Consider the following 15648-nt stretch of genomic DNA (forward strand, 5'->3'; position numbering starts at 1 on the left):
GGAGCTGGTGTAGACCCACACTTGCAGTACTGATGTGTGGATGGGATTCGTGCATGTTAGGATACAAAATGCTGCATCAAACTGTACGGATGAGAGACAGCAGCAGAGTATTTAGCTGCTTTATGGTGTTCCATCCAACATTCATTAACAATGGTGATAGGCACAAAATGCTGGAACTCAGCCGAGACAGGCAGCATCCCTGGAGAGAAGGAATGGGTGACGTTTCGGGTCAAGAGTCAGGGGAGAGGGAAACAATCTTTGCTACCAAATCTTGGATTTCATTGCTGGGAAGTCAGTGCTTATTTGTTCATTTATATTTGCTCCGTAAAAGATCTTGGTGAACTGCTTTCTTGAACTACAGTGGTTCTGATGAAAATGCTCCATGGATCGTTTGGGGAAGGAGCTTTGTGATTTAACACCAGCAGCGATGAAGCATAAGGGACAATTGACTTCTGACAACAATCATCCTTAATGTGATATATAACTACAAGGGTTTTCCCTTTCACGCCCATTCATCTCTATTGCACCAGGGTTCCTTGATGTCACACAGGTTTAAATATTGCCTTGATAATCAAGGGTAGTCATTCTCAACACACCTCTGGAATTCAGCTCTTTGGTCCATGTTTCTACTAAGACTGTAATGAAGTCTGGAGGTGAAATCCAAAAGCAGCATGGGTGAGTAATTGGTGAGTAAGTGCAGTTTCATTGTACTGTCGATAATGGCTTCCATCACTTGCTGCTAATTGAGAACATGCACATTTGGTTCAAAATAGCCGGGTCAAAGATGTCCTCCTATTTGTGAACAGGACACACCTGGACAATTTTGCACATTGTCAGGTAAATGTTAAATGTAACAGTATTGGAACAGCTCGGTGGTCTGAGGCACTGACAAGTCTGAAGCACATCTAAAATAAGAGACCTGAAATGTTGTCTTGTTCCTTAGCCTTTGTTGCAACCAGTGTTCTCAGCTGTTTCCTGACATCACATAGAGTGAATCGAATCAAATCAAATCAACTGCAGGTTGCCTCTGTGATGTTGGTGAATTTCAGGAAGAAGCAGAGATAGGTTGCCTATAAGTGGTACTTCTGTGAACATGAATACAAGTAATTAGTCTTTTATTGAGCACTCACATGCTGGCCCTGCCATCATTAAAAACAGGAATGAGAGATCCAAAGGGTTAAATTACATGCACAAACCTGAATAAGTCCCACACCTCTGAATGCAGAGTTGGGTACATGATCTGGCTTAATCCTCCATTGCAATAGCGAGGGTGAACTGCCAAGTCATAGTCACCCTCAGCTGCACAACCACATTTCCAAGAAGAGTTTTATTGATTCTAAAATACTATGTTCAACTTAAATGCAAGTGACTTCTTCCGATCTTTATTTCTGAAATCAATTCAGAAAAGATATTCCGTTTTCTAGAACATGCAGCACCATCAATACAAAAACCACAAAGTGCTGGAGGAACTCAGCGTGTCAGGTAGCATCTGGGGAGGGAATGGGCAGGCAATGTTTTGAGTCGGGACCATTCGAGAATGATTGTAGTGGGTGGGGGGGGGGGGGGGGGGAGGGGGTAAGCTGAAAAAGAAAGGTTGGGGCAGGACAAGGCCAAACAAGTGATAGATGGGTAAAGATTGGTGGGGGAGGGGGGTTGATTGATAGATGGAAGGAGGAAGATGCAAAGGCTCAAGGTAAAAAGGAGAGAAAGGGGTGTCAAGTAAGGAGATGAATTAAATACAAAGCTGGAGGGAGGGATTCGAGTGGAGAAGGAAAGGGGGATGAGGGGGAAGTGGGCGAAAAGTTAAAGGGAAATTGGGGACTCGTAGATGGGAGATGGATGTACAAGGTGGAGGAAAGGAGCAGGGTGACTGGGAGGAGGGAGAGGTGGGGTGGTAGGTGGTGGGAGAAATGTGAGCAAGTGGCAAGGGAAACAAAGAGGAGGTAGGGTCTACTGCACTAGGTGCTCCCAATGTGGCCTCCTTTACATCGCTGAGACCGTTTGCCGAACACTTGCGCTCTGTCCACCAATGCCTGCTGGATCTCAACTTCACTTCCCATTCCCATCTGACCTTTCTGTCCTTGGCCTCCTCCATTACCAAAACGAGGCCACAAGCAAACTGGAAGAACAAAAACTCATATTCCGCTTGGTTAGCTTACAACCCAACGGTATGAACATTGAATTCAATGAACATTGAATTCTCCAACTTCAAGTAATAACCCCCAAACCTTCCTAATGACAAGAATGTGATAGGAGAATTAGGTTGGAGTCAATGTGAAGAAAGAATAACTTACAACTGAGTTTGATGGAATTGCTTGGAAAACCAGCATCGATTCAAGGTGTCAAGTAATACCCCCAACCCCAGATGCTGCCTGACTGGATTCTGATCAAGAAACAGCATCTGCAGTCGTTGTCAACATCAGTACCAGGTGTTCTTGTGGAAGACAGGGAATAAAAACAACATTACAGAGGTGCACAAGCAGTTACTTTAATGGATAACCTGCATGCACAGAGTGAAATGCAGTAGTTCTCTAACGACACTGGATAGCTCCTGACTCAGGCAGACCAAGAAGAACCCAGGTTGAAACCCGGGGCCACGCAGAGCTAGTGAAGCTTCCTGAAGGAAGCATCAGATGGATCTTGGCAGTCATCTGAAGAGGACAAACCAACGTAGGATCCATCAGTTAAGATGGTGAAAGTCAGCCAATGTTGACGTATTTGATCATTATCAAACTGCCTAGAGCAGGAGAGTTGATTTTGGTCAATATTTACCTTTAAAACAACTCTATTCAAACGCTAAATTGATTCATTATTCATCACAGTGATGTTTTGCGGGTGCTTTCCTGTCACCAATCTCTACCCAACGTCAATAATGGCACTTCGCAAATATCGGCCGTGAAGAACCCAGGCATAGAAAGCACTTATAAATCCAAATAATTTCTTCCTAATGACAAGAATGTGATAAGAGAATTAGGCTGGAGTCAATGTGAAGAAAGAATAACTTACAACTGAGTTTGATGGAATTGCTTGGAAAACCAGCATCGATTCAAGGTGCCAAACGGCATCCTAACGTCATAGTGAAATATGATGAATCTACGCGTGAAAGGACACAGTGAGTCCCACCATTTAGAAATCCAAAAAGCACCGATGCGTTAAACACAAGAATGGTCCTCATCGACCATCACCACCAAAGGCAGGGCCCAAGTTCTCCATTCAGAGGAGACACCAGTGATTTATTGAAAAACTTCTCCAATATTTAAAAAAGGTAATGAATGCAGTAAGATGGAAGGAGACAACATTACAAGACTCTGCCTAGCAATGGCCCATGTTAATAGCAATGGCCCATGTTAATAGCAATGGCCCATGTTAATAGCAATGGCCCATGTTAATAGCATTGGCCCATGTTAATAAGTACGGTGCTCAGCTGGTAGTGTGAAGAAATAACAAACAATAGATTGGATGAATTATAGTACTTCAAAGTGTGAAATGTAATAAAGGAACACAAGTTAATTAAGTGGTAGCGGAAAATAGGAGGGATTTTGATGGAAATATTGTGCAGGCATGTTTTTTTCTTGTAAGAATCTTACCTTTATTTTGGGCTCAGTTTGCATCTTTGAACCAAAATACCATATTGAAAGTTATACAACTAAACTACACTATTATTATCACAACAAAATTTTAGTTCAATTCTCTCCACCTCCTTCTCTATAGCCCAAACAGTGAGGTACACAATGTGCTGGAGAATTCAGTAGGTCAGGCAGTATTCACAGAGAACATGGATAGGTGACGTTTCGGGTTGAGACCCTACTTCAGACAGCAACATCAGTCTGAAGAAGGGTCTCGACCCGAAATGTCACTCATTCCTTCTCTCCAGAGATGCTACCTGACCCGCTGAGCTACTCCAGCATTTTGTGATGACTACCTCAGACTGATTGTGGTGGTTGGAGGGGGTGAAAAGGGGAGAGAAGATAGCTGGAAAAGAGGAGATGCAGGATCTGTGCGGCGGTCCTTTCACTGAACACCTTAGCTCAGTCTATCCTGGCCTATGTGACCTCCCAGTTCCCAAACATTTTATCTCCCCTTCCCACTCCCATAGTGCCTCTGTCCTGGGCCTCCCCCACTGTTAAAGAGTGACACCACACGCAAATTGGAGAAACAGCATCTCATATTTGGCCTATGCAGTTTACAACCCAGCGGTATGAATATTGATTTCTCTAATTTCAAGTAACCCTTGCACTTCCTTTCTCTCCGTCCCTCCCTCACCCTAGTCACCATGCTAGTTTCACTGTTTGTATCCCATTATCACCTCTTCCACAGCCAACAATGGACCATTGTGAGCTCCATCTTTCCTTGGTCATTGGTGCTGGTTCCGATTTGTTCTGAACCTTTTCATACCTCTAGTTTCCCGCTCCTCTGAATTTCATACTGAAGAAGGGTCGTGACCTTAAACGTCACCTATTCCTTCTCTCCAGTGATGCTGCCTGACCCGCTGCCTGTTACTCCAGCATTTTGTGTCTGTCTATGGCAGGTAATAGGACGGCACAGGCGAGAGAGGGGAGTTTGATCAGCAGCTGGTTGGAAGTTCTCCTTTTTCTACAAAAGGCAGTGACCCCTTTACTGGGTGTGACTGCTTATACACACTCTTATTTTCAGTGTGGGTATAGGCAATGCCCACAAAACACAAACTAGCATTCGGTTTGCCACTGTTAACAGTCTCAACTTCAGCAGCACTGCAAAGCAACAAGTCAACTGGCACGTTGCCTCTGGCACTACAGAACTCTCAGGAAATGCCTCCCAGAACCAATGAAAATAAAAACGCCCAGAGCCTGTTCTGCCCAAGCTTTGCGCTGCTGCACATCACAAACTTTGCAGAAACAATGGGCAAGGCCTAAGACAAAGAAAAATGAGATGATTCGTTTTAAAATGTGATGACCAATTTAAAAATGAGATGACCAATTTAAGTAAAAGATCATCTTCCCCTGGAAGTGACTGTGCAATAACTCAGTTCTCTTGACATCATTTCAACAGGAAGGATTTTGTGACAGTGGGAAATGCAAGCATCAAGATTAAAAACTTGCATCTGTAAAGCACCATTTTGTGACTTCAGGATGTTCACAGCACATTTACAGACAACTACTGAAGTATAATCGTTGGTGTAGCCAACCCGTGACCAAGCTGCTAACACAGAAAGCTGAAGGCACACAGATGGCCTGAACATAAGCTCCGACATTGCAGTCCACCTCCAAAAGCTGAAGCACAACAAAGTTATTTAGGCCAGCCCCATTATCTATGCAGATTTAATACTGGAAAATGAAAACAAATACAGAACAATACTTCAAAATAAGGAACGAATTTCATACGAGTATCTGGCCATCTTACTCATATGCAAGTGCTCCCTCTTTGCCTGGTCACCAAAAGACTACATTTCCTTTTACACACATCACAAAGGGTTTGACTGGTTTAAGGCATACCGATCTGCGAAACTTGGCGTTCAATAACAGGCAGGAAGTTGCATCAGGTGCACCATTCCTCTCGCCCAAATGTTTGATGATACAAGTTTCAAGGATTATTGGAGAGGGAAAGAGAAAAATGCCCTTTTAATTGAGGGGCACTGGGCGGTCAGCTCGCATTATCTGGTAGGTTTGGCAAGGGACGGATGGAAAGCGATATGTCTGACAGCTGCAACTTCATTTCCTGCACTATGTTTAACCACTGTCTCAAAGTCTGCTGGAACAGCAAAGCATTTAAGGTTTGGCTTCTTGAAGCTGTGGCTATAGATGCTGGGATTCAGATTCCAAGCATTCTGCTACTGCTAAGTCAAAGGAAGTTAAATTGAACATATTCAGACATTCAAAGAAGTGTCAGTCAGACATCATAGACTGCTTGATATTCAAATCCAGTGACCCAAATAGAAGATATCAACTGATTCCACTTGCTGGGTCATCGAGTGACATTTCCACTCCAAAGCATTAAAAAAGATCAGGATAGACAGCTTACGCCATGATCATTTTCAGCTTAGAGGGGTGTTATCAACAGTGCTGCTTCAAGTGTCCAAAACTATATTCATCCAAGAAATTTTCAGATGCAAAATAAAAGTTGAGAGGGTTTGAGAAGAGCAAATATTAATAACTGCATTAGGATTACATTATTAACTACATTCTATATTCCAAATATTTTAAATAGCCGATCAGTTACATAGTTACACTGTGCTCCAACATCAAACATAGAGGACAAAAACTTCAGTCATCAAATGGCAGTCAATATTATAAATACATCACAAGCCCATCTATAGCCAGGCTGCAGCCCACATTTCTTTGATCACCTCAACAAGTTGGCAAATATTTGATAAAGGATTATCATGTAAACATTACTTTAAAGCTTCACTTTAGTTACATGTGTCTAAGAGCATGTACAATTCCATTTTGGCCTGAATACCTGCAGCATCTGCAAATAAATCTGCTAAAAAAATGTAAACCACTTGAAACTTAGAAATTTGGGAATTATACACAGAATTACATAAATTGAGTTTCTCAGACTGAAAGGCCTCATATTCCACAATATCTCCACAACAATGGTAAGTGATTTAAACAACTCATGCTTTATTTTAGTAAATGTATAAATATACAGAATAGAATATTCAGCTCCAGAAATGTTACAATTCTTTTCTTCAAGAGGCACTACTACTTCTCTTAAGATAAAGTTATACATTTTCTCCAATTACCGAAAAAGTCAATTTATTAGATAATTTACACTGGGATTGGACAATCAACTCATATTCATTATGCTGCTTACCTACGTTAAATGTGATTACATTTAAACTATTAATATTGTGCAAGATAATATGGGATGTCCTGCGAACATGATGAGGTAGGCATAAAATAGGGGATTCATATAGAGTAAACTCAACAGCTGCGAGTATGAGAGAAGTTCCCACAAGAGTCCTTATAAAATTTGGTTAATAATATAATGTATTGCAAACACTATCACACAGAATTGTCAGGAACGTAACGGGGCCCTGGCGGCTCCTGTAGTGATAGTAATCATCTTCTCCCACTGAAATAGCTTCTTGTTTCTTTAGTGCAGTAAAGTGCCAAAAGATATTTCCGAGGAGCGTTATTGAATAACATTTCTACCAAGCCAATGAGGTAGTTATACAAGAAGATGACCGACAGTCAAAGAGGCAGTGTTTTGGACATGTCTTGAAAAGGAGGAAAGAGAAGCTGAGAAGTTTACAATCACGATTTCTGAGTTTAGGACATGTGCAGCTGGAGACATTGCTGCCAATGTTGAGGCAATTAAACCTGGCGATAATCAGTCGGAACCACACAGATATTTGGATGGGCAGTAGGAATAAAGGAGTTTACAGAGACTGGGAGAGACCTGTCGCGTAGGAATGCAAAAACTAGGCTGGTGAGAAAACAAACATATTTCTAAACCAGAAGCCAGAGTAGATCAATAATTTCATACTATAACAAGAAAGAGAGTTAGGACTCAAGCTGCAGTTTTGGATGAGGGAAGTCAACCAGCTGTGTTGAAATAGTCAATGTCAGAAGGTAGCATAGATGAGAGTTTTAGTAGCTGTTGAGCTGAGCTAACAGCAGTCAAGCCAAAGTAAAATGGTCTTTATGATCATGTGGATGTGTACTGTGAACCTCAAATAGGGATTAAATATGACACCATGAATTTAAATGTAAATGAATTCAAGAGTCTGAAGAAGGGTCTCGACCTGAAATGTCACCCATTCCTTCTCTCCAGAGATGGTGTCTTTCCTGCTGAGTTACTCCAGCAATTTGTGTCTAACCATGAATTTAAGGGCTGGTTCAACTTCAATTGCCAGGTGGAGGGATAAAGGCTTTTGATTTTGTGGCATCATCGCCTTTCCAAGATTTGAAGGAAAATTCCGTTCTGTTCTTACAGGTTCAAGAGAAGTAACTATGAAGCATGTAGCTGGATCTATTACTTACACAGCAAAACTGATGGCTACATTGTGGATTCAAAAGGACTACCTTCAGCTCAGTCTTCACACATATAGTGGACTAGACCAAGTGGACCTGTTGGGCCCAAACCACTCCTGCATTGGTGCAGCACCCTCTCCTCCCCCACACCCCCTTCCCTCTCCCCCCCACACCCCCTCCCCTCTCCCCCTCACACCCCATCCCCTCTCCCCCTCACACCCCCTCCCCTCTCCCCCCGGGATGCCTCCTGCATTCGTGCAGCACCCTCTCCTCCCCCACTCCCTCCTCTCCCACTCCCCCCTCCCCCAACCCCCTCTCCCTCACCCCCCTCCCACCCAACCTCCTCCCCTCCCTCCCCCTTTTCCACCTCCCCCCCTCCGAAGGATGTTCCTTTAGGAAAGAAATGTGGAGGAATTTATTTAGTCAGAGGATGGTGAATCTGTGGAATTCTTTGCCACAGAAGGCTGTGGAAGCCGTCAGTGGATATTTTTAAGGCAGAGATAGATAGATTCTTGATTCATACAGGTGTCGGAGGTTATGAGGAGAAGGCAGGGGAATGGGGTTAGGAGGGAGAGATAGATCAGCCATGATTGAATGGTGGAATACACTTGATGGGCCAAATGGCCTAATTCTACTCCTATCACTTATGACCTTATACACAAGCCACCTTTTTAGGTTCTTAATCAATCAAGTCCTGACTGAAGTCCCTACTGAAAATAAACCTCAGAATATAATGAGAATGGAAAGGTTTTTTTTTTTTAATCAGAAAAGGTCCATTATCAAGATTACATTCTTCACATCACTTTTACAGTTCTTATCCCTTTCTGCTGTTCAAACCTTACTTCACATTGAGGATAAACTTTGCCAACTCTTTTGCATACCTCTTCCACTTTCTTCACAAACAACTAAAACAACACAGCCTTGACCTTTCTTGCACATACTTTCCAAAACATCCCAGCTGCCCCAACTGCTGCAAAATGTTTTTACTTATTTTCAAATCTATCTGCAGTTACATTCCACTGTCTTAGTGCCATTCCACTATATCTTGCTGACATTCCACTATATCTTAGTGATCTTTAAATCCACATTCCTGGCTGTATCTACCATTTATCTCAGTCCACACGATTCCTCATTTTGCACTCGCTTTACTCAACTATGTACTCTTATGCTCCACCCCCACTCCCACCCTGCTCCATCATTTCCTTCTGCGTTTCCTGCTGGATTTGTTTTTTTCTATTAATCTATTGGGAGCATTTTATCTCCTACTCACAGCATACGTGCAAGCTGTTGTTGAGTGTTAAATTAATGTCAGCGTAATTCAAATCAAGATTTTCTTCATCGATCATAACTTATTCTACTGAAGGCATTGTGGAATTATCTTTTAAAAACGAATAAATATAACACATTATCCAACTTTTAATGAGGCCCCACCCCATCTCTCCCTGCCAAACCCATATGACACTGTCACTGTCATGTGCCTCATGTCAAATGGGGAGAAATAAAAATTACATTCCACGTCAAATGGGGAGAAAAAATAGATCAAGATGTTTTTCTTTTCATCCTGTTTGCGCCCCGAAACATTTGTTCGAAAAAAAATTAAAACAAAACAAGTTTCTATAATAATGGAGGTTTTACATCAGTCAATAATCAGAAACGTTGTAATTTTGGATTTTTTGTTAGTTACAAAATTAAAATTACAGAAAGTAAAGTGCCCAGCTGATGAGCAAGTTTAAGAGCTGTAGATGGCGAATACAGGCCCTCGATTCTACAGCTTCCTCTGACCGTAGGAAGGCTATTGAGCCAACTGCTGCCAGGAGGGGCGAGGGTGGGCATCCGATCCTGTCCCATCCATCACAACGATGTCCTTAACAGAAAACTCATCTCCTTTGTCGGAGATCTTCCACGCATGAAGTAACGATATAAAATCCCAAAATAATAGCGACGCCATTAACACTAGTTAACGGAAAGCAGATTGGGCACATGTCAACCTCGGCTATTAGTTGCTAATGGATGGGAATTCCCTGCTCTCCTCGTTGAAACGCATAAAATGCAATGTATCTGGCTGCAATTTCTAACCCTTTCGTTCGCTGTCTTGGTTAACAACCCGTCAAGCTGGTAGCTGCGCGACTTAACGGTATTTCAAGTTGCAGAAAAATAAGTCAAGTCACGTTCTGGAGCGAAAGATGGGAGAAATGCATTACATCTGAGGGTGGGGGGTGTAAAAAAGAAAGTGCACTCACGGGCTTCCTTCCGACGAGCGCAGCCATCCCACTTGCTGTTGGCGTTCACCGCTGCGCTGGTTGCACGGATCCGCTCCTGTCTGTCCCGGGACTGGCAACCCGGAGCTCGCGCAATGTGGCAGCCCGGAGCTCGCGCAATGTGGCAGCCCGGAGTTCGCGCAATGTGGCAGCCCGGAGCTCGCGCAATGTGGCAGCCCGGAGCTCGCGCAATGTGGCAGCCCGGAACGGCGCGCGGAGGGTGCGGCCAAGTCTGCAGCCGCCGCCTGCGACCGCTGCTGCGCCTCATGCAACCACACACACCTGTCCACTCACCGAGGACGTTCACCCCCAAACAAACCCCACGGCGAACGGCCACGCCGAGCGCCCCTGAGAGTTGCAATTGCAACGCAAAAGGGAATGTGCACCCCTACCCACAGCATCAACTTGCTGTGGTCCATAGGAGGAGGAGGAGATAAACAGACACTCGCACGCCTCTCCTGGAAGTTTAGTGTCGATGCTTATTTCTCTGCAGTATTTGTTTGGAATGTTAAGTAAAACGTTTTTAATAGCAGAATATATAACACGCCCCCGCTTAATATACCATAGACTACACATTTGGACATTTGAATCATTTTGCTTTGCGTTGTGAGTGTATGCGTTAAGTTCATGGGACACATGCCAAATCGTTCATTCCGCCAATGTAATTATAATCGATAACGAACCCAAACCGACGAAGCTAGAAATATAAAACAAAAACAGGAAATACCATGTGTGAATCACACGGAGTCCACCCGCACACTTCAAGCCTTTCCCGACCGGCGGACATCACAAGATTTTCGATGTGTCATCGACCGTGCGCATCAAATATTAATTGAACTGGCGTAGAGTTTTAGTTCGAATGGACCACTCGCAGTAATGATGCTTCCTTCATTCAGGGCGCGTGTTAATTTAGTGGGCACGGACTGAAGGTTTCATTGATCAGTTTGAAATGGCCCAAGGAGAGCAACTCGTCTCAGATCAACGTGTTTGCCTAAACATCAAAATACATTTGTGTGGGAAAGAACTGCAGATGCAGCGGACAAAATGTGTAGGAAAGAACTGCAGATGCAGCGGACAAAATGTCTGAAGAAGGGTCTCGACCCGAAACGTCACCAATTCCTTCTCTCCAGAGATGCTGCGTCCCGCTGAGTTACTCCAGCATTTTGTGTTTACCATCAAAATCCATTTTATGATTTAAAAATTAATTAGAGCAGAATTTAATGTTATAAATAAACATTTATTGATTGATGTGCCATGTTTAATTTTAAAGGAGAAAGAACTCCAGGATTGGTTAAAAAAACAATACATTTAGTCAAGGTTGTTGCCCCCGAATGCCTCTTTGTAATGTACAATCATTTTTAGCTGATGAACCTTATTGTTAAATACCTCACTGGCGCTTACACATGACTAATGAGGACTTGGCTGAGGTGCAAAAAGAGAACTTAATATTCACTGTACTACCTGATAATAGGAAATCAACAATTTCACAAAGGGATGTTTGACAGTGACAAAATGAGGTCTACAATATGCAGAATAGTTTTTGTATCTAATTTCAGAGTCATGCAGCATTGAATGATATATCCTTCAGCATTTCATCATATGTCTATACTGAGCTCTAGGTACCCATTTTAGTGATTCAATTTTCCAGTCATTTGGCCTGCAGTAATAAGTGGAACTCATCAATATTATTACCTCCGCTACCAACTTTCAGCTACTCTTAAATTTGCTTGGATAATTTCTGACACTTCTCTCCCTCTCTGTCTCCATCTCAGGAGTCAAAATATCCACTGCCATTTAGGAAAAATCAACTGGAACCCACAGCTATCTTGACCACACTTTCTTCTATCATCTTTTGAAAGGATGCCATCCCTTTCTCTCAGGGTTGCCTTCTCATTTGCTCTCTAGATGAGGCCTTCCAATCCAGGAATCTGAACTGTTCTCTTATCCCCGAACTCTATCTCCATTACATTGACGACTACATCGGTGCTACCTCCTGCACCCATGCAGAACTCATGGACTTCATCAACTTTACCACCAATTTTCATCCTGCACTCAAGTTTACTTGAGCCATCTCCAACACCTCCCTCCCCTTTCTTGATCTCACAGTCTCCATCACAGGAAATAAACTATTGCCTGATGTCTATTACAAACCCACTGACTCCCACAACTATCTTGACTACACTTCTTCCCTTCCTGCAAAGAATCCATCCCCTACTCCCAATTCGTCCGTCTGTGCCACATCTGCACCCAGGATGGGGTGTTCCATACCAGGAAGATGGTAAGATGTCCTCATTCTTTAGGGAATGATGAGGCCCTCACTTGTGTCTCCTCGGTACCCTGCAGCTCCGCCCTTGCTTCCCCTCCCCCTATTCGCAACAGAGACAGTTCCCCTAGTCCTTACCATCCACACCATCAGCCGTCACATACAACACAAAATCCTCCGAACTTTCCACCACCTCCAATAGGATCCCACCACTAGCCACATTTTCCCTTCTCCACCCATTTCCACTTTCCGCAGAGACCGTTTCCTCCGCAACTCCCTGGTTAAATCATCTCTTCCCACCCAAACCACCCCCTCCATAGGTACCTACACCTGCAACTGCAGAAGATGCAACACCTGTCACTATACCTCCTCCCTCGACTCTGTCCAGGGACCCCGACAGTCCTTTCAGGTTAGGTAGAGGTTCACTTGCACCTCTTCCAACCTCATCTACTGTTTCCATTGTTCAAGATGTGGACTCTTATACATCGGCAAGACCAAATGCAAACTGGGCGATCGTTTCGCAGAACACCTTCGCTCAGCCTGTGTGAACCTACCTGATCTCCCGGTTGCCGGACACTTTAATTCTCCTTCCCATTCCTACACAGACCTTTCTGTCCTCGGTCTCCTCCATTGCCAGAGTGAGGCTAAACGCAAATTGGAGGAACAGCATCGCATATTTCACTTGGGCAGCTTACAGCCCAGGTATGAATACAGTTTTCTCTCACTTCGGGTGGCCCCGGCATATTCTCTCTCTCTATCCCCCCCCCCCGCCCAAGTTACACTAGCTTCTCGTTTTCACCCGACAAACAGCGAACAATGGCCTGTTTCCTTTATCATCGTTACTTTTTTTGCATAGCTTTCATTCATCGATCTTTATCTCTCCATGTCACCATCTATATCTCTCGTTTCCCTTATCTCTAACCAGTCTGAAGAAGGGTCATAGAAACATAGAAAATAGGTGCAGGAGTAGGCCATTCGGCCCTTCGAGCCTGCATCGCCATTCAATATGATCATGGCTGATCATCCAGTTCAGTAGCCTGTACCTGCCTTCTCTCCATACCCCCTGATCCCTTTAGCAAAAAGGGCCACATCTAACTCCCTCTTAAATATAGCCAATGAACTGGCCTCAACTACCTTCTGTGGCAGAGAATTCCACAGACTCACCACTCTCTGTGTGAAGAAATGTTTTCTCAACCTGAAACATCACCCATTCCTTTTCTCCAGAGATGCTGCCTCCCCGCTGAATTACTCCAGCTTTTTGTGTCTTTCTTCAGTTTAAACCAGCATCTGCAGTTCCTTCTTACGCACAGTTCTCCATTTTTTTCAGGAAACTTGCTTCCCTTCTACTGGGGTTCATGGAATACTCTCTCATAGTTTTTGTTTCTCAGACTTCTGCTTTCACTCACTCACAGCATCAATCACATCTTCCCTGTCCCACACCTTTCCGCCTTTTCTGGGGACTTCTTCCTTGGTTGCTCCCTAGTCTGCTCAACTGTCTCCACCCATGCTCCCCCGACACCAGGCACTCTCCCCTGCATCTAAGGAGGTGTAACACTTGTCCTTGTGCCTCATTTAGATTTATACCAGTTGATATGGGCAGAGAAATAGCAGATGGTGTTTAATCTGAGCAACTGTGAGGTGTGGCACTTAGAGGGGTCAAATATAAGGGGTAAGTGTCCAGTCTTCGGCTCCAAGTCCATAGCTCCCTGAAAGTGACAACACAAGTAGATATGATGGTAAAGAAGACGTATGGTTTGTTTTAATCAATTGAGGCATTGAGTATAAAGGTCTGGTAGTCATGTTGCAGCTCTAAGATTTTGGCTAGGCAACATTGGGAGCACTGTGTGCAGTTTTGATCGCCCAATTACAAGATGGGGATGCTTTGGAGTGGGTGCAGAACAGGTTTATTTGAAAGATTCCTGGGTTAGAGGGTATTAGTTGTGAGAAGTTGGACAAACATGTATTGCATTCTCTGGAACGCCAGAGATTGTGGATCTGATAGAAGTACATAAAATTATGAGAGGCAAAGATAGCGTAGATGGTATCTTTTTCCCAGGGTGAAAATGTCAAAGTTTACAGGGAATAACTTTAATGTCTGAGGGGTAAAGTCTACAAGAGATGTGTGGAGCAAGATTTTTTTTTCAAACACAGGGTATGGTGGATGCCTGGAATGCACTGCCAGGGATGGTGGTGAAAGCAGATATGATAGTGGTATTTAGAGGCCTTTAGGTAGACACATGCAAGTGCAAGGAATGGAGGGATATGCACCATGACCATTCAGGGACATAAACAGCCCTTCCAGGTGAGGAACTGCATTTGGTAAACCCAATCTTGTGTCCCCGACATTGGTAAGACTAGGTGCAGACTATGTGACTGCTTTGCAGAGGACCAGCACTCTGTCCATAACGGCTATCCCAAGCTCCATTTACATCCTGTCTGAACCTTAGGCATGACCTCCTCAGTGAAACTCTTATCTATGATATTCACAGCCCCAATCAATCCTCAGGTTTTCCAGCTGCAGCTCCAGTTTTTTCACACAGCCTACAAGAAGATGTTTTATATGTGTGAGACCCAGAGCTCAAGAAAATTTACAAATCACATTAATCAATATTAGTTAGAATTTTGATAGCATTGAAATCTAAATGTAGAATCTAACAAGGATTTGAATAGAAAATGAAGAAAGACATCAAAAATAAAAGTTATTTGAATGTAATTTCAATTATGATTGCAATGTGTGTTTAAATCTTGTTGTTCATAGAAGGTATATTATAAAAACTTGTTTGTGATCTCAGGGCACATTTTAAAGTGGATTAAAAAAAAGATGATTCTTAGCTTTGCTTTTCTTCCAAAGATTTGCTACAGTCTCAAATTTCAACAGATCCACAATATTCAGGTCAAAGGCAGGCAATTGCTTTTAACCACTGTTCATCGATTCAATTAAAAATGCTATATATTAATCTACATTGCCATCACCCCAGGGCTTCCCACTGCACACAGTACTGAAAGTTTCAGCCTACAATTGTATTAATGGCAAAAATCTTGTCTAAGTGACAGTTCCAAAACTCTAAGATTAGATTCTTATTAACTGATCATTATCACATTGCTTTTTGTGGAACATTGTTGTGCTCACAGTTATTGTTACAATCCTTTCATTATACCAATGACAAAAGTT

The 15648-nt window shown here is 43.2% G+C and overlaps 1 protein-coding gene across 5 annotated transcripts in view; it reads right to left on the reverse strand.

Annotated features, from left to right (window-relative positions):
* The window catches only part of LOC144594736 (septin-11), a 70542-nt gene extending 59459 nt beyond the window's left edge, over positions 1-11083 (reverse strand). For 3 of the 5 annotated variants that reach the window (XR_013547421.1, XM_078401582.1, XM_078401590.1), the window contains exon 1: positions 10941-11082. Coding sequence is in view for 4 of the 5 variants with exons in the window: in XM_078401582.1 (XP_078257708.1) it covers positions 10941-11000 (60 nt within the window). In the remaining variant the exon portion in view is untranslated. Of the gene's footprint in view, positions 1-10195; positions 10520-10940 lie in introns of those variants that run through there. The other 2 variants (XM_078401601.1, XM_078401608.1) reach the window with 2 other exon arrangements.
* Between the last annotated feature and the right edge of the window lie 4565 nt (positions 11084-15648).

The sequence above is a fragment of the Rhinoraja longicauda genome, chromosome 1, assembly GCF_053455715.1.
Source record: "Rhinoraja longicauda isolate Sanriku21f chromosome 1, sRhiLon1.1, whole genome shotgun sequence".
Taxonomy (NCBI): domain Eukaryota; kingdom Metazoa; phylum Chordata; class Chondrichthyes; order Rajiformes; family Arhynchobatidae; genus Rhinoraja; species Rhinoraja longicauda.